Source organism: Podarcis gaigeae (assembly GCF_964106915.1).
Source record: "Podarcis gaigeae genome assembly, chromosome: 8".
Classification (NCBI taxonomy): Eukaryota; Metazoa; Chordata; class Lepidosauria; order Squamata; family Lacertidae; genus Podarcis; species Podarcis gaigeae.
In genome coordinates this window covers 64,647,587-64,667,065 of record NC_139684.1, presented here as the reverse complement: position 1 = coordinate 64,667,065, position 19,479 = coordinate 64,647,587, and the positions used below count along the sequence as shown (strand labels likewise).

At 44.4% G+C, this 19,479-nt stretch overlaps 1 protein-coding gene across 6 annotated transcripts; it reads right to left on the bottom strand.

Annotated features, from left to right (window-relative positions):
* Positions 1-109: 109 nt before the first annotated feature.
* PIGV (phosphatidylinositol glycan anchor biosynthesis class V) lies at positions 110-18,029 on the bottom strand. 6 transcript variants are annotated; one of them, XM_083750850.1, is made up of 5 exons: positions 17,864-18,008; positions 16,479-16,574; positions 10,322-10,481; positions 6,224-7,396; positions 1,254-2,879 (listed from the first exon to the last, which is right to left on the bottom strand). In XM_083750850.1, exons 3-5 carry the CDS (start codon positions 10,424-10,426, stop codon positions 2,589-2,591), a joined length of 1,569 nt encoding a protein of 522 aa, XP_083606976.1. In that variant the 5' UTR covers positions 10,427-10,481; positions 16,479-16,574; positions 17,864-18,008; the 3' UTR covers positions 1,254-2,588. The 6 variants fall into 6 exon arrangements, with proteins under 6 accessions (XP_083606977.1, XP_083606976.1, XP_083606975.1 ...); XM_083750853.1 differs by lacking the exon at positions 16,479-16,574 and having other exon boundaries at positions 1,257-2,879; positions 6,224-6,679; positions 7,281-7,396; positions 17,864-17,994; XM_083750851.1 differs by lacking the exon at positions 16,479-16,574 and having other exon boundaries at positions 110-2,879; positions 17,864-18,010.
* Positions 18,030-19,479: the final 1,450 nt, after the last annotated feature.

Sequence of the window (19,479 nt, the reverse complement as noted above, 5' to 3'; positions counted from 1 at the left end):
TTTTTATTAAAATATTTATACCTCATCTTTCTATGGAATAAATGCTACAGGTAGCTTACTACAGAATTTAAAATGTAAGATAATAATAACTAACAAAAATTATAAAGTCAAGGAAACAACAGGAAAGGTAACTTTAATATTATAATAATATAATAATTTATTATTTATACCTCGCCCATCTGGCTGGGTTTCCCCAGCCACTCTGGGCGGCTTCCAACTGAATATTAAAAACAATACAGCAACAGACATTAAAAACTTCCCTAAACAGGGCCGCCTTCAGTTGTCTTTTAAAAGTAAAATCATTTATTGCCTTGACATCTGCTGGGAGGGCGTTCCACAAGGCAGGTGCTACTACTGAAAAGGCCCTCTGCCTGGTTCCCTGTAGCCCCACTTCTCGCAGCGAAGGAACCGCCAGAAGGCCCTGAGCGCTGGACCTCAGTGTCCGGGCTGGATGATGGGGGTGGAGATGCTCCTTCAGGTATACAGGACTGATGCCATTTAGGCCTTTAAAGGTCAGCACCAACACTTTGAATTGTGCTCAGAAACGTACTGGGAGCCAATGAAGATCTTTCAGGACCGGTGTTATATGGCTTCGGCAGCCACCCCCAGTCACCAGTCTAGCTGCCACATTCTGGATTAATTGCAGTTTCCGAGTCACCTTCAAAGGTAGTCCCATGTAGAGCGCATTGCAGTAGTCCAAGCAGGAGATAACTAGAGCACGCACCACTCTGGCAAGACAATCTGCGGGCAGGTAGGGTCTCAGCCTGTGTACCAGATGGAGCTGGTAAACAGCTGCCCTGGACACAGTATTAACCTGCGCCTCCATAGGGAGCTGTGAGTCCAAAATGACTCCCAGGCTGTGCACCTGGTCCTTCAGGGGCACAGTTACCCCATTCATGATCAGGGAGTTCTCCATACCAGCCAGCCCCGTCCCTCAGGAACAGTACATCTGTCTTGTCAGGATTCAACCTCAATCTGTTAGCTGCCATCCATCCTCCAACTGCCTCCAGACACTCAGATAGGACCTTCACTGCCTTCACTTTAAAAATATCATTCCTCAGATAGTCGACAAACCAATTATAAGCTAAATAATAATAAATAAGTAAGCCAAGGGCTCTCTGGAAAACCAAAGTTTCCACGAGATGGTGGGAAACCAGCAAGAGGTGAGCCAGATCACCCTCAAAATGTCTAGGTACAGCTCTCCTCTGCATCCACACCAAACACACCTAAGATACAGACAGGATGCAAGGAGACACTCTCCAGCAGATTTTTTAAAAAAGCATTTTATTGATTTTGATATAAAATTACAAAAATATGTAACAATGGAGAGACAATTCATCATATAATGTTGCATAATATAATCAGGTTCAAAGTAGTATAGAGAGTTCATTAGCTGATTTTTGTTTCTATTTTATCTGTCAGCCCAAAGTACTTAGGTGTAGTTGACCATGTGTGGCTGGAGCTTTACAAACATTTTTGTCCTTGGTGGTCTGTGTAATGTACCATAAATCCTGAAATTTGTCCAACTCAGTTCCTTTTTGTAGCACCTTAAATCTGTGAGTTAGCTTTTCCATCAGTGCCAGATTCCAAACCTTGTGATACCAACAAAAAAAGGTTAACGGCAGGGATTTCCAGTTCTTGGTGATCTCTCCAGTTGATCTTAATAAGTAGTTGAGCTCAAATGAGAGATGCCCCTTTGGAAACCCTGGTCCTAAGCTGTTTAGCACTCATAAATGGAGCAGTACTTTGAGTTGGGCCTAGAAAACAGACCAGCAGCTGGTGAAACCCTTGCAACATGGGACCAATGTGCTCTCAATAACTGGCTTTTAACTATTGTGTGACTGACTGAAGTTTATAAACACTTCAAAGGCAGCCCCATGTAGAACATACTGCAGTAATCCAAATCTTGATGCAACACAGAAGGCATGTGCTACTGTGACTACATCTCTTCTCTTGGGAAACCTCAGCTGGCACAGCAGCCTAAGGTGTCCTACCCACAGCTGCTGCCTGGAAACCTAAGAGTTAACCTAGAACTCTGAAGCTGTGAACCTGAGTTTTTAAGGGAAGTGAATCGCCCTCCAAGACAGACTGAACTCTTATTCCCAGAGCGGTAGCTCTTCTAACCAAGAGACCTCTATCTGGATTAAGCATCACTTTGGTTGCTCCACCCTATATACCAACAGAAAACTAATCCTGATTGTCATTTCTTATATAACCAAAATAGCACCATGTAAGCACAAGACGGAGATATCAGCAGGTGTGGAAGAACCCAAAGGTTTACAGAATGGCAACTCCACACACTAAAGGTGGGGAGGAATGACAAAAGCCAATTGCGGACTAAGTATGCTCAATAACTACACAGTTCTGAGTGTCTATTGGGAGGAAAAAACCAAAACACTTCAATACTCTCTCTGGATTGGCTGGAAGAGAGAGGAATTGGCACATTCTGTTGTCATCAGCACACAGGTGACACTGAGCTCCAACTCTCTCCTAGCAGTTTCATGTAGATGCTGATTAGCTTCAATACTGCCAAGGTGAAAAATGCTCGGTTAATGCTCTAGTCAATCAGCTTACCCAGTTCTACATACTTATGTCCACGGGAAAAAATTGCAGTGAAGGACCAGCCCCAACATGCAATAGGAAAGTACATATCCCAGAATGCACTTAGTGAGAGTGGTAGTCTGCCTCCAGTTGTACAGAAGTGTGAGCACAGGGTTTTCATTTCTGTTCCAGTTAGGAAGAGAGGGCTTATCTGAGTGGGGTGTTCCATGCTGTGAAGATTGGCTCCCATTTTGTAGCAAAGGCTCATAGTCATGAAGCAGATGAGCACAGAACCAATAAAGTACTGGAGAAGAGGAGCCCAAAAATCTGGTAAGGACCTATTTTAAAAAATTGAATAAGTTATTTCATTATGCACATGCCCAAGACCTTTCAACATAATTCCAAGATACATAAATCCCCTTTTAAGAAAAAGCACAAGATACAGATGAAGTGGTCTGAACAATTTGCCAGGTTTAGGTCAGGGTCAGCCTCAACATTTAAGATCTTCTGTTCTACCCAGAAAATAACTAAATACTGTCCTTTCTACGTGTAACTGCAAGCCACTTTAAAATTTCTGAATGTTTATCAGTTTATCAAGCCAGGGGTGTAGTATACTGCAGCGCTGGGGAACCTCTGGCTCATGGGCCCTAGTAGGCATGGCATGGGTGCTGAAAGCAAGTCCATTTGAAGGTGCACTCCTGACTGGAGCTGAGAGTGTACCTTAAAAGGAGCTTCCTCTCTGTGCAGATCAGCTGATGGGTGCTGAGAGTGAGACCCTTTGAAAACCAATTGCAAAATGGGTTTCTGGATCAAAGCTCAGTTTGAAAGATATTTATTATGGAATAAAGATAAATTATGACTCAGTTGGAAGTTTGGTTCTGGCATGTGCCTTCCAGCATGTGCCTTTTCTACCATGCCTCTGACTTCTGAAGCTGCTAACCACCAGGCTCAAAAGCGGAAGTGATTAAGCAAACACATGACACTCTTGCTGCCAAGAATCTAGGGGAATTCCCTACTTCCCCTTTCTTGTAACTTTCTCTCTCTTAAAGCACTTCCAGGGAACAGGTGATGACTGTCTATATGGCAACCTTTTGAACAGAGTTCTCACCTGGACAGAGCATTATATAAATTTAAAAATAATCATCCCAATAAAAATTATCATCTGGGATTAATGCTAGGAGCCAGTGAGCTGCTGCTCCCATAGCTATTAAGATGCTACAATAATTAATAATACTAATTGCATAGTATTTATATAGTGCTTTTCCTGAGTGTTCGAAAGCATTCCACATACATTATCTTAATAAACCTTACAACAAGTCCTGTAAGGCAGGCTGGTATGACCACCCACATATTGCAGACAAGTAGATAAGGATGAGTGAACAGAAGCTTGCCCGAGACTACCCAGTGACTGAAATTTAAAGCAGGAGCATTATGGCACACAATACATAACACTAGTTCTCACTTGGGAGGTGAATACTAACCTTAGCCTGCCCAGCCACTTTTGCTGCACCTTGAGAATAGCAGTCTATCAGAGGAGCCATCTTTGGCCAGCTAGCCCATTAGGGAAGACAAGAACTTTGCCATAGGTGTAGTTAGTTTGATGGGAGGAAACCTATTTATTTGGAGAATGCTGTCGGTGATTGGTCATTGCCAGTGAGCCAGCCCTATGGTGTCAGCCACTTTCAGTTGTTCCTTTGGGATGTGTTGAGAGTGATGGCACTCCCCAAGGGTGATTGGTAGTAGATTGCCTTGTTCCTAGGTGACAGGCTGGGTGTGTGAGAGAGCTGGCATGGCTTGGAAATGATAGATTGCTGGGAAGCTGCATCTGTTGCAAGAGCATGAATACAGCTCACAAACAGATATCCAGTGTGATTAGTGAGTATTTGGTGTTTTTGCTATTTTATATTATTACATTTCTTTTACATCAATATGCCATGCATTACTTTGGGAGCCTCTGGGCCAAAAAATGTAATGGGGTAGCCTCACCTCCGTTGCATTCATCCCAAACTCTTAAAGCACCCCTTGACCAGTGTTCCAATGCTGAACAGCACAGGGACTTTTTAACCTAGTGGCAAAGTAGTCCAACAACAAACAGCAGGGCCTGCTTTGGTGTAGAAGGGGAGAAACTTATCACCTCTGGAAGTCGAGGCTTCAATACTTCATTCTGCTGCTGCTCCTCAACAGAGCATAAGATGGGGCTCATATCACTAGATCCAATGCATGCTTAGTCAAAAAGAAATCCCACTGCCTAAGGCTCCAGCCCCATACACAGTAATCTGCAGATGCACACTAATCTCGAAGTAATCCCTTCTGAAATCTATGGCTTTGCTTCCAAATAAGCACGGACAGAATCAGGCTGCAAATCTAATGAGAGGCACTTCTCCATCTTTCAAGGGTGTATAAATTTCAACTGTGAGGTCAACTGAGGAAGTACCCACTCCCTTTTTAGACATAAAGACCACCTTCTGCCCCATATAACGCTGAGAGCATAGCCTATTTTTCTGGCTTCCACCAAGAGGCAGATTTGCACATCAGTGATTACTGACCTGTCTGAATATCAAGGACAAGGCCAGTTTCCCCTCAACCCAGATTCTAAGTGTTTAAAAAGTTTCAGCGATTGGATGTTTATACTTTGGTTGTGTTTTCAGTATGTTCATGTACGTTTATTACTGCATTTTACTTTTTTATTTCAATTTTGTAAATCACTTCTCAGTTTTTTGCTGCGGAAAGCAATTCATAAATTTAACAGCTAACTAAAAGTCCACACCCACTCCTTTTTCCTTGTACATCTGCACAGCCTAAATAATCCAGCTGCTCCCTTAAAGCAGGGGAATTCACTGTTTCCTCAGGCAACCTAGTTCATCACTGAGGTCAGCTGCCTAGAAGTATGAAGTCTTCTCTTCTGCACAGTTCAAATTTCAGCTGCTGTTATTCAAATATTGTTGATTTCCCTGGGAGGAGAGTACCACCTTTCTTCTTTCACAGTATCCCTTTCCCCCCATATTTGAACTTAAGAATCATTGTTTTTCCAAGCTAACTGCTTCTAGTTCCTTTGTTTCGCTTCGGGTTGGTACTTAACCCAAAGCTAGATTAACTGCTCAGTGGCAAAGTGCACAGGAACATAGCAAGCTGTTTTATATCAGGTCAGATTATCATCCATTTAGCCCAGTAGTCTGGCAGCTGTGGCTCTTCAGGGGTTCAGGTCATTTTCATTACTTGCCACTCTTTAATCTGGATATGTCAAGGAATGAAACCTGGACCTCCTCCATGCAGCGCACATGCTCTAACATGACCTAAGGTCTTTCACCCTAATATATGCCAAGTCTATACTAGCATACTTGCTTAGCACATAAAGGGACTTAAGGTTCATCTCTAGTTTAAGGAATGTTAGATTAACAGAGCTAGGAAAGGCCAAAGTCTTGAGGCTATGTGGCAGATTAGTTTTCAGAATATACACAAAATGAGTAAGATGCACACCTTTAAAAAAATTCAAGTCTGAATGTATTGGGTCAGAGATTGGCTACCACTTCCTGCTGAGCATTCGCTCCTGCATAGTGTGTATCCCTTCGAAGCAGAGTTCAAGGTTTTATGCCAGGCTGGACTGACAACACCATGATACACCTTTGCTCAGGTTGCCACCACCCCGCTATGTGACAGCCCTTCAAGAATCTGCAAAACTCACCTGCACATGCATGCAGAAGGTCCCAAACACCAACAGAACTGTTGCGTGGACTATGTAAACAAATGCACCAGGAGAGTAAAAACCAGTAGCTGGCTTGCTCAAGTCCTTTCCCTTCATTCCTTCAGTCTTTCTTCTCAGCAGGCCAAGTGTTAGGCAGTGCCAGGGGTTTGCAGTGATGTACCGCCAGGCTGCCCAGGAGCCCAGCACAATGGCGGGTGCAGCTAGCAGGAAGTTGGGGATCTGTCTGGGCTCAAAGTACCTGAGGAAGCCGACATTCCAGTAAGTATCTTGAATGTAAGTGTAGAGCACAGGAAAGTTCCAGGAGCACCATGGTGGTGCCACACCATTTGAGGCTGCTACACGATACCCCTTATGTGCAGCCAGTTGCAACAGTGGGTCCGGCACAGCATACTCAGGGCTAAACGTGGTGTTGCAGAACCGAAGGTATGCCCAGAACTGAAACAAAGCAAATGGCAGGAAAACAGAGGCAGACATCACCACCAGGGAAGCTACCAGGTTTAGGAATTGACCCAAGATCTGTGTCGGCTTTACTCCAGTTCCTTTCCTCACCTGCAACTGGGAGGCAAAGAGTTTTGTCTGGGAATAGAGGAGGAACCCAGCATTGATCAGTCCGTTGGAACGCACGCCAGCAGCTAGCGAAAAGAGGAGGCTGCTGGCCCAATGCTGCCCTTTCTCTAGCCACCACATGGCACTAAACACTAGGAGGACAAACATGCTTTCTGAATAAGCAGCTGCCATAAAGACGTTTGCAGGGGTGAGGCAGAAGAGGATGGCTGATAGGAACGCCTTCCTGCGGCACTGCAGGACTGCGCAGCTGAGCTTATACAGAGTCCATGCTGCCCAGGCAGAGAACAGACCATTGAGCAGAGCTGCAGAAAGGAGCAGGCGGCTGCGGAGAGATAAGAAGCCTTGGAAGGGCCACAGCACTGTTTCCGCTGCCGCTCGCAGGCTCAAGGGAAACAAGGGGAAGAAGGCACAATTGTGCTCATACACATAACCGTGCTCAGCTATAAACAAGAAGTGCTCCGCATCCCACCGTGACAGGCCTCCTAGGAGCCATTCCAAGATCCAGTCGCAAAACCCGTACTCAGACAAACGGGGCGGAGAGAAGGCATCAGCAGCATGGTCGGGGATCAGGAGGTTGAAAAGGGCCTGGGAAGTGGGAAGAAAGGATAGGAAATGACAGCCAAGTCAACATCCTGTCCCCCTCCCTCCCCAAAGCAACATGTTCCCTCCAATTTGGGACCAGAACCTGACCAGGGAATTCAAAGCCTCACAGCAAGTCATCCCCTGCCCCAAACAAGGACTTGCAGGCATTACGTCTGGGTCTGGGGCGATTTCTCATGCAAGAGCTGTTTTAGAGGCATTTCTAGCGGGAAAATGGGAGAACGGACAACTTGGGCAAATGCAGCAGTAGAAGAACTTTTTTCTTTAGCCACCAATGTTATTTCCTTAGGGTAGTGTCCAACTAAGTGCTACTCAGAGTAGGCCCACTGAAATTAATGAACCTAAGTTAATCATGTCCATTAACTTCCACTTTTCACTCAACAGTAGACCTACTGAAATTAATGGAATTAACTTAGTCACATCATTAATTTCAGTGTATCTACTCTGAGTAAAACTTACCTGAAGACCACCCAAAGGGCCCACTTCAAATAGGACTAGCATTGGACACAACCCTTTATGTCTTCTAGACTTTCTCCAACAGACTGTAAGCTGCATATAATGGATAAGACTAAGGAAGTGGGTTAAGTAAAATAGTAATAGTAATAGTAATAGTAATAGTAATAGTAATAGTAATAGTAATAGTAATAATAATACCCCACCCATCTGGCTGGGCTTTCCCAGCCACTCTGGGTGGCTTACAATGTATCTAAAAACATAATAAAAACATCAATCCTTAAAAAACTTCCCAAAACAGGGCTGCCTTCAGATGTCTTCTAAAAGTCAGTTAGGGCGTTCTGCAGGAAGGGCACCACTACCAAGAAGGCTCTCTTCTCGGTATCTTGCAATCCTTACAACAACCAAGTAAAGGGTGCCAGTATTACTATCACCATATTGCAGATGTGGGCCTGAAACTACGACTGTTTCATGAGTTCATGGCAGAGGTGGCATCTGAACCAGCAACTTAGCCACTATGCTAAGCCAACCCAAAGGTTGTAAACCAAAGAGAATAGAGAAGTTAACACCATGATTAAGAACCAAGAAAAAAGTGAAGTGTTTCACTGCCTGCACAAAAGTCATCAGGGACAGTATCAATCTGACTTCTTTTGGGTATAAATTCCATAGCTGGGGGGCTGCCACAGAAATGCGTTGTTTCTCTTCCATCTCTCCTCACTTCACTCTCACATAACTGAATTCTTAGTAATAGCTTACTCTGGCTCCAGTTTACCCTGGTTTTCTCATCCTACACAAGTATGAAGCCTCAGAACTTGTATGTGCTGTTTGCTTTAGTCTTGACTCAAGCCAGCTTCCCCAAGCTTGGTGCCCTCAGCTGCTGCTGACTCCAACTCCTGTCATCCCCAACTAGCATAGCTAATGGTCAGGTATAATGGGAGTTGTAGACCAGGTTGGGGAAGGCTACCTTAACCCTACAGGCTGCATTTAATTTTGGTTCTAGCCACCCCAAAACCCTAATGCCTTAATCCTAGTGAAGACTCATCTTACACTGCCAATGACATAGGTTAGCTGAATTTCTGGTTGCCATCACCACAGAGAAATTGGGAGCAACGTTCCTATCAGCCTGAAAGCAGTGCTTCCGGTTCACAAGTTGGTTGAGATTTTGTGAGAAAAAGTGGTATCTTTGGCAAAATGCACAGGATGCTCTCTTTTCAGGGCCTCCCTTGCTATTGCAGTAAAAATATGCCTAATTTAAGTGTCAAATACCTATTATGTAGACAAAGCTCCTGCAGCTGGCTTCATGTTCCTATGAGCACAAGAATAGCTGGGGGGGGGGGGGAATCTTGCCTGCTCAGAGATTACAAAGGCACAGCTACTAATCTTCAGAAATTCTGCATAGGATTGGCTCTCCAGAACAGAATATGGATTATTGAGAATATTTTGTTTTCATTTTTTAAAGTGTGTAGTCCACATCATGTCTGTGGACTTACATTTGGTTCCCAAACTACTGAGTACGTGGTGGAGAGCACACTATTATGCCACAACACATGAATTCTGTGCATCCAAATAACTAATCTGCAGAAGAAGCTTCCTCTTGCATTTCTGTTGGATTCACTGAGGGAATGCTATTCTTACTCATACACACTCCAAAAATTACACCTCTTTTGGGAGTTCTAAAATCATTTACATAACAGTCTCCGACGGGGAACTGTAGCTACAGGGCCCAGTCACTATATTTCCTGCACCATTGAAGGACGCTAGCAGACAGAGGAAGCTTCAGCTGCAATGGCTAGAGAAGGTCCCAAGGCTCTGCCAGACCAGCTGGACCAGCAATCTAAGTTGGTGGCCATTACTACATTGCATGGCAGCAAATGCCTTAGAATAACAAACTACGTGCTGATGAAAAGGTACTTTAAAAACGTCTCTCTGTTCATTTTCTCCACGCCATGCATAATTTTTATACATTTCTATCATGTCCTCGCCCCTCCTTATTCACCCTTTTTCTAAGCTAAAAAGCTCCAATGCTGAAATCCTTCCTCTTCATGGGATTTGCTACAGCTCCTTGATCATTTTCACAATCCCCTTTTTAATACTTTAGTATCATTGGCATACTTGGGTCAACACACAGCTCAGCCCAAACCCTGTATCATTTATGAGCAAGTTAAAAAACAGCAGCCCCGTAATACAGATCCTTCGTGGATCCCACTTGTCCCAGACTCTCTACACTGATGTTTAGGGTTTTAACCTGCAAATTTCTGGAAGAAAGGCATGTGCTCCAACACTGAGCTAGGTCTGACCCCTCTCTATCTACAACAGATATACTACCTTTTGAACTTTAAACATATGAAAAAGAACCCAGTATTTATTTCTGATGTCATCTGTCCTGATATGAGAATGCCCGGCGGGTTATATTTCTGTGACATTGTATATTTCAGTGCTTGGTATCGGGGGACTTGCCTGGAGGAAAAGAGTGAGCACTCTGCAAAGCACTGCAAACCGAACCACCTCTTGGCAACGAGGGTCTCCTTCCTTCCTCTGCAGCATTCTGACCTTGGAGGTCATCCAGTGGGTCACCACTGCCTTCCATGCAGGAAAATCCACCGAGAGATTTTGAAACCTGAAATCGATAATAATAAATTCAACATCACGCAGGATAATACTTGCACCATGTTTGTCAATGGCAGGCAAATAATGGTTTCCACACTCGTTCTCTGGACTAAGAGAGCAGGTGCGATGTAGTGGCTAGACTCTAACCACTGGGTGATGAAGGAGATACAGGTTCAAATTGCACTCAGCTATGAGGTAGTGGTGGCAACAACTTGGATGGCTTTAAAATAGGGTTAGACTTTCAAGTTAATGTTATCAATGGCTACAAGCCATGGTGGCTATGCTCTACCTCCACTGCCAAAGGCACCATATGTCTGAATATCAGTAGCTGGGAATTACAAGTGGGGAGCATTGCTGTTGCTCTCTGGTCCTTCTTCTGGGCTTCCCAGAGGACGCATCTGGTTGGCCCCTGCGATGCTGTACTACACAGGGTGACCTTGGGGCAGTCCCCCTCTCTAGGCTAATAGGGTTGTTAAGACAGATAAAATGGGAGAGCCACATGTGCTGCTTTGAACTCCTTGGAATAAAGATGGAACAAAGAAACAAAGCTAACTCTTGACTGCACTACCTAGCCATTTTCCTGGTGGTTATCATTGTGATGTGGTAGGGAATGACATAGTTTAACTGCACGCTTCCTCCATGCACACACACTATCCATCATAATGACAGACATAAACAGGAATCTGTTTACATAAATACCTGTGGGGAATGTCTGGCACTGCCTGGGAATTCTTAGAAACAACAAAAATAAATCATGATTTTTAAATGGATACAGCAATTTGTGTGTTTGGACCCGTCACACCGAAAATTGGACAAAGTCATGCCAAAGTTACATTTGATTCAAAATGGCACTCAATATCCAACACCAACAAAGACAGTTGCCTAACTTGGGAACTCTTGTGCCAAGCTTGGCAATGATATATTTTATCATTATTACTATTTATTATTTATTAAACTTATATACCGCTCCTCATCTGAGGATCACAGGATCTATTATTATTATTTATTAAATTTGTTTACAATAGAAATACACACACAAAAATATTGATATGCAGCCAAACCTATAGAGAACAGACACGCAGGTGGATGGATGGACAAACCACTTTCCAAAATATATGAAATATTGTCACACTCTGAACTGACCAAGACACTGAACAAAACCTGGGGATATTGAGTTGAAGGGGGTACAGCAATGCAACAGGGGTAGGCTTGACATTCAGCGGCTGGAGTCACCAAAGTCAGAAAGAAGGTTTATCCTCTATGCCAGAAGGGGCTACTCAGTGTACCTTTACTTGCCTCTGTATGAATGAACAATTTCCCCATAGAGGTGAACGACGAAAGAATGAGTTATACTTAAGGGAAGCAGACCGGGGGCGGGGGCGGGAGCGCCCGCTGGATCAGAGCAACAGTCCATCTAAATCCAGGATCCTGTTTTCCACAGTGACCAACCAGATGCTTCCGGGAAGCTCACCAGCAGAGCACAAAGACAACAGCCCTTCCTGTATGTGCCAGCATCTGGTACTCAGCAGCATTTGTTTAGCTATCATTAGTAAGAGCCATGGAGAGCCCTATCTGCTACTGACTGGCATAACTAACTCTGAACAGCAAACTCTATTTAACAGAGTTTTGGTGCTGGGGGCAAAACCTGCCCTCCAGACCAAGAACTGGTGATCTGGCCTTCATCTACAAGGATCCCAGAAGCATGTGTGCAATGTGTCTTTATGTGCAGACACACACTGTACCTCCTTCCCGGGGTTGTTGTAATATATAATCCCTTCCTTCATGCCCATCCTATCCCTCATAATGGAAAGAGAGCAGAAACTAGCTGCACATGAAAGAGAAAGGCTTTGTGCAACATGATGAAACAGCTAGAGCTGTCCCCAAGGACAGAAAGACACACCCTCTTGAAAAAGGAAGTAAAAGACTATCAAGCAGGCTTACTTTTCCACTATGAGTACAGCCAAGCAGTCATCTGCGGCTGAAGCACTAAGTGAGAAAATCTTTGAGTGTGTTTTAAAAAATAAATAAACAAACTTATGCAAATTTAAGCCTGGCAACATTTCGTACTTCTAGTCAGGTCAATGGTTTCAATAACAAACTACTCCTGTCTTCTCTACCTCCATTTTTATCCCCTCCTGTCAAGAAGAGCATGCAAATCTAAAAAGCCAGACGGCAGGTTTTGTTTTTTTAAATCCTTTAAAATGGAACTATGAAATCGTTTTTAAGTCCTGCACTGTAGCCTAGTTGCCACCAGAGGGCACCAGGCACTCACTGTGTTGGTACCTTTCCACACCTTGCATTGCTGAGGCCATCAAATTATAGATATGTGATAATACAGGATTCCCTGATAAAATCCATGGCAATGCATGCATTGAACTCTTCTATAAAGCAATGATTTAGGCACCTCTCCATGTATTTACAGTTATCCTGTAAATTAAGATATTAAAAATAACTCAAGAATTCATTTCTCAATACTGTATACTTCTATTAATAAGTCTAAATAATTCTCCTCACCTGCTCGTTTCTTTTGACTGAAGAAAAGATGTAGTTTGTTTCCCCTCCGTTTTGAGTCACTTTAATTTCCTTATTGCAATGCTGTCTCACCCACCACCTGCGGAGGTTATTTCTTTAAAAGCAGTTTCCATTTCAACATATACCTATTTTAATGGAAATGAGTCTTGCTGTCTGAGGTTAAAGGTTTTTTTAAACATTCCCCACCCACCACCCACAAAAACCTACGGAAAGATTTGAGTTGTGTACGAATTGTGCACATTTCTTGAAGGCTCTTGGGCTGGAATGAACTTCTGTGCTTTAATAACGATTGGTTTTGACCAGGGTTTTTGTATGGATTTTTTAAAAAATGTTTATGTTGTTTCATAGGAGTGGAGAGAGGTTGCATGCACTGTAACTGCTCTGCACAGAAAGGCAAAGCATAATCATGAACATCTTCACCACAGGGCCAGCTCTGGGTGCTTCCATCTTTGGAGGGGAGGTGGGGGTGGCTACCAGGAAGAGTCAGCTCACATCATCTGTGGAACTCTCTCCCCCTGTCCATTCGTCTGGCACAAAATTTGATGGTTTTAAGGCACCAAGGGGGAAGCCTTCTTTGTTTTCCAGTGATTTAATGGCCTCATTGTATGCTCTTGATTTTATTGCTACTTTTAATAGCTATTAGTTATGTTTCATTGTATTGTTATTTTATTTTATTATATCTCACTTTAAATCATAAACAACTACCTGACTTTTAAAAGACATCTCCGTTCTCTTGTATTGTTTTTCAAATTTTTATTTGAAACAAATATCCCTCTAGAAACGGAAAAATGGTTTCTCCCTATTTTGGAACTAGTGAAAAATAGCTGTCTCAGTTTCAGTACATGCTGTTAAGATCTTGGTGTAGTATATATTAATACATTTGGAAGCAAAGAATCAGGGCCCAGCCAGCATGCATTCACACATATAGTACCACTGGTCCTGTGCTCCAAATTAAACATTAATTCCTGAGTGGGAGAGTTATCGGATTAACTGGTTCCAATTTAACAGAGTTCTTATGAGTTTGTAATGTTGCTAAACTAAGGATGCACCATACTTGTGTCAGCCATGCTGCTTTATCTTTGGGGTATAATTTCAAGTATGTCATTGACTGACATCATTTCAGTGTTATCTCCCAGACTGACCATAAGCAACTTATGCAATATTGATCACTTATTTTATATTTTCTTTTTAACTCTGCTTCTCAGTCATTCTTTGAAAGCCATGCTCTTTTATATCTCTATTGCATTTTTAATTTACAAAGTGCTTCATCGCCTCGCCGACCCTATTAGTCCTGTTTTACAGATGGGAAACGGAGGCTGAAAGTGGTTTTCCCAAAGCACAGACAGTGGCCATGATCCCAAAGAGCAGTAACACAGTGGCCTCCCAGAGCTAATTTTATGACCTATAACACAGAGCAACAGCACAATGTGTGCTGGTGGTTAGCTAAATCTGAATACACTTGCTCCCAACCAGCAGCTAGCAAAAAGGCTGCCACCTGACTACCACTCATCCAGACAGCTGCTCACATTTCCTGGTGCTTGCTACACTGACACATAATGAAACATGGCCTGTGACCCTCCAGTGCCAGACTCATTATATTCTAATATGTTCTAATATGTGAATGCACACTAAGCTGATAATTCAGGTGGCTGGTGGCCAAATCTGAGCCAGAGCGGAGAGAGCAGGGAACTACTAACAAATTAAGAGATATTTTAGCATCTCAACTTCTTTGCCAAAGGGAGCTCACCTTGATGTGTTGTTGAACACAAAGCTGTGAAAACAAACTGGCTAAAAAGCTGGTCAAAAATCAGATTCATGCGAACAAATCACTTTACCTCCTACAATCAGAGGATCACTTCTTGCTTTCTCATATGATCATTTACACACCTTCCTCAAACATTCATTTTTTCAAGGAGATACCCAGCACCACAAGAACAGTGGTCCATCTAACTTTCCATATATACCAAGAAACCCTCTAACAAGCAAAAATTGCTTCCCAAGTGTAATGCCCAAGATCTTTTAACAGGGCACCTAACACCTTATACATAAAAAAACCTGCACTCCACCTCTGAACTTTGACTTATTCACTCATGCATGGAAACCTGAGAACACAGGAGACCATTATGTACTGAAGTCAGAAGATGAGGGCAATCAAGTCTTCAAAGACGAAATGGAAGCAGAAGAGAAGAAATACCTAGGAGTTGACAGAGAAGAATTCAGAATCGTTCCCCACTCCTCAGACACATCAAGTTGCTTCACTGGCTTCTTACTGCACTTTTCACCACCACCAGGCTTCTATTCCTCCCTATTAATGTGATCCCCCATTCTGATCATACATCTTCCCTTTACTCCAAATCTCTTACTCCTTACATCTACACAAGCTCACCATCTTCTCTTGCCTCCCACGCTTTCTCCCATGTTGCTTCTCCCATGTTGCTCTTCAACTTGGGTCAGCTTCTATTTGCTGTTGCTTCCCAATCTCACCTGCTCTGAAGTTCTTAATGAAAACAGAGTTCTTCAGGAAAGCATTTCTTTAAGACCCTGGCTTCATTAAACTTGTCCCTCCACTACTGTGAGTAAAGACAGATTAAGATTTTAAGACTTGACAAAAAAGAAGCTGCTGAGGTGCCACTGTATTTAACTCGCAGGCATCTGCCTCTAACAAAAATTGCAATCCTGGGTTTAGAGCAGACACAGTTCACCAGCTGAGGCAAAGCCACTACAGTATTATTAATAATAATTACATTTCTATACTACCCTTCCCTTCATCCAAAGATCAAAGGACATCTTACAATATAAAACCACAAAAATACATAGCATAAAAACAACAATGCCCCCCACCCCCCGTTTTAAAAGGCCAGAGACTGTTTAATTAGCCAAAGAAGAGGAATGTTTTTTCCTGACACCTGCAAGGAGGTGACAAGCAAGCCCTCCTAGGCTAGTTTCTTGGCTAGTGGGATACTGTTGCTTACCAAATGAGGGGTGTAAGCAAGGAAGCAGGGAGGTTGGCATAATGCAAACACATTGGCAGGATCGCTGGACTATTTGAACCACACCTACCTCCCTGCCACCTTGTCCCTCTCCCTCCCAGCAAACAATAGCCACCCATCTGCCAGGAATCTAGCATAGCAGCTCTGTCCTATCCCACTTTTGGTTTAACGACAAAGGAATGAACCACCAGGAGCTCCCTCAGAATATAACATCTCTGTCACTCTGATTTTCTTAAGGCGCTTCCCCTTTGCTCATTTTTGTATCATCCATCCCTGCATTTTATGTCAAAATGTAAACTGTAAGACACCCAGGTAGAGACTGTGTCATTTTCATAGTGTCTGGCTGGCATAACGTTGAAAGTAGTATCAAGACTGTTGAGAGGGAAGATGCGTGCAATGTAACATAGGCTAGGCTGAGACAGGGTAAACTGGCATAGCTTTGGAGCTGAGCAGGGATCTGAACCTGTTTGAACCTTGAAGCTCACCTTTTCCCCAGCTTAATCTACTCCACAGTGTGGCTGTTAGGATAAAAGGGGTAGCGCCACCCACAAAGGTCACCCTGAGCTCCTTGGAGGACATAACTGTGAAAAAAGGAAAAGAAAAATGCACCTCCCCTCTCACACAAGCCTTGCATTTAATAACTTGTCTGGTAGCCATAGGCAACCAAGAATTCCAGGATGAATGAGCAAACTGGGAAGAGTACAGACACATCAATCTGTCTTCTCCATCAGCCCACTTAAGTTTCTATACTAGCTACAAAGAAAATTCACTTCCTCCATGGTCAGCCCAGAAACACAGCAGGCTGTTAAGAAGCGAGCCAGTTCACTCTATCCCTTGCCCACCAGGGTAGAAAGCTTCTTTTTACCTAGCCAGGTAAAAAGCCAGCAGTTTATATTTCCATACTGGTCACAGAGGAGGGAGCATGGAAGAAGAAGAGGAGTTTGGATTTGATATCCCGCTTTATCACTACCCGAAGGAGTCTCAAAGCGGCTAACATTCTCCTTTCCCTTCCTCCCCCACAATAAACACTCTGTGAGGTGAGTGGGGCTGAGAGACTTCAGAGAAGTGTGACTACCCCAAGGTCACCCAGCAACTGCATGTGGAGGAGCGGAGACGCAAACCCGGTTCCCCAGATTACGAATCTACCGCTCTTAACCACTACACCACACTGGCTCTCAGCAAATATTAACCCCTTGGCCTTATTTGCATGTACATCTGATTCAGTCACACATTTGTGAACCCAGGTCAGAAGTAAGAAGAAAAGCCCTGCTGGATCAAGCCAATAGCAGATCTAGTCCAGGATCCTGCTCTGTGGGCAACCAGATGCTTCTGGGAACCCTGCAACAGCAACACGCCCCACCTGCAACTGATATTCAGAAGTATACTGCCTCTAAGAGCGGGGGCAGAACATACCCATTGTGACTAGCAGCTACTGATCGCTTGACTTTGCATAATTCTCTTTTAAAGCCAACACTGCCTTCTGCGGGAATGAGTTCCACAGTTTAACACAGTCCAACCACTACACCACACTGCCTCTCACAGGCGGCTTCATATGTTCATAGAAACCTGCTTAGGAGCCCAACAAAAAAAGGGGGCAAGCAGTGGTTACTCAGCAGCTATGGCAGGGGACAGCATGGGGATGAGAGCTCAGAGAGGCGGGAGGGGGGGAGTCAGGAGTGGGGGCGTGTCCCCATGTCTCCATCGGCAGGAAGAAGGGAGCTTATAGGGCAAGCGGCAGCCTATGGGATGAGCCCATGTAAAGAGGAGCTTATGGGGCGAGCCTCTCAGAGGAGGGTCTGGGAGCCAGTCCCCTCTCTCCCTCAGCTGGCGGCCCCCGGCGACAACCGCTGTTCCTCCTTCTCCCGCCAACCTGAGTGCTCAGCGCGGGGACTCAACGGCTCCATCTCCATCTCTCTCACACAGTCACAGCCACTCTTCCTCCCACTTCCGGCCCGCGGCGAACCACTTCCGTTGGCAAGGAAGCCCTTGGCGCCTGCGCAGTAATCCAAGAGCAGCCGCCCTTCCGGCGTCAGAACGTAGGCGAAATCGTAGAATCATAGAGTTGGAAGAGACCACAAGGGCCATCGAGTCCAACCCCCTGCCAAGCAGGAATCCTCATAGAGAGGGAGGGGGCCGTTAGACTCGCCATAGACTTACATCCGGGACTTCCGTTTAAACTTTTTTTTTTTTTTTTAGGCCATTGCAAGTCTATGGTTCTACACTGGAAGCCGCCATTAGCCGCGATTCTCTCCTACATGAGCGCAGGAGTGGCGTCTAGCCCCTGGCATCTCTATGATGGAAGCCCTATATGCGTTTGTCTTTCACTGGGACCAAATAAAATAGTTTCGGTGATCTACCGGAAGTGACAATAAGGAGCGTGTTGACACTGTTCTACTTTTAAAAAAAAAAATATGGTGGTTGCTGCCGCTGCCTTGTGAAAGATAGGGAAAGAGCCGCATGCGGAGGACTCAGTCTGTGGGCGAGGGAGGAGGCGCCATCTTTGCTACGGGCAACATGGTGGGCACTGCGAAGGCCCCCTCAGCGCCAGGCGGTGCCGACTCCCTTCGCTGCGCAGGGTGGGGCTGCCGTGGGCGGAACATGGCTTCCCTCTTCCTGACACATTTATTAAACAAAGTTGCTGTTGTCTCGCAAGAAAAACCTCTCTCTGCTCTCCTTTGTGCCCCGCGACCATTTTCTCCCTTATTATCTCCTCCAGAAAATCTAGTTTCTCCCCCTCCTTACTCACTGGTAGCATTTTGCCTCTCGAAGGTGCCTCAAAAGTGTGAGGTGTTCTGAGGCAGTTCCTGCAGACCCAGTACTTCGGAGTTTCTTTAGGTGTGTGCCCGTGGATGCACGCACGTGTATGTGTGTATAATTAATACACGTGTGTGAGTGGGAAAACGCTCACGAATAATTTCCTGGCAGCCAGTCGCTCCTTTGTTTAGCATCATGTTGCAGGCAATGGGACTAGTTCTACTCTGCCCCAATGGTGTGGGTTGTCAACATTTTTTGTTTTAAAAAATCAGGGTGCTGAGGGCATGCAACCTTTCCTTTGTGAAGGAAAACCAGCTTTTGTTAAATAGGGAATCCAAGGATTCTGCTTCAGTACCGAGCTGCTGGCGATTGACATCCACAAGGGAAACTGCAAAGAGATTGTGACATCAACCATCTCGGGGCAGGGAGGAGAGCCGGCACATAGCATAATCTGCATGCATAGAAAGTCAAATTGGACACGGAGGCCTACAGCAAAATATAATTCCACTCAGGTTCCTGCCTAGAAGTGCTTTGGTTTTTGTGTGTGGTAACACTGGAGTTATTTATTATAACTTTGTTTTTCATTTATGACATTTATATAACCCACCTTTCCCCAAATGAGCTCAAGGCAACATACATAGTCTGCCTCCATTTTATTCTTGCAAGCCTGTGCGGCAGGTTAGAGTTAGACTGTGACTGGTTCAAGGTCATCCAGTGAGCTTCCTGGCAGAT

Excerpts from the sequence above, each read along its gene's own strand:
- PIGV (XM_083750849.1), bottom strand. The coding sequence starts at position 10,426 with ATGACCTCCAAGGTCAGAATGCTGCAGAGGAAGGAAGGAGACCCTCGT. Across the intron at positions 7,397-10,321 it reads TGCTCACTCTTTTCCTCCAG|GCCCTTTTCAACCTCCTGAT; the intron begins GCAAGTCCCCCG and ends CCCACTTCCCAG. Across the intron at positions 2,880-6,223 it reads CCTTCTGCATGCATGTGCAG|GTCCTTACCAGATTTTTGGG; the intron begins GTGAGTTTTGCA and ends TTTTTAAAATAG.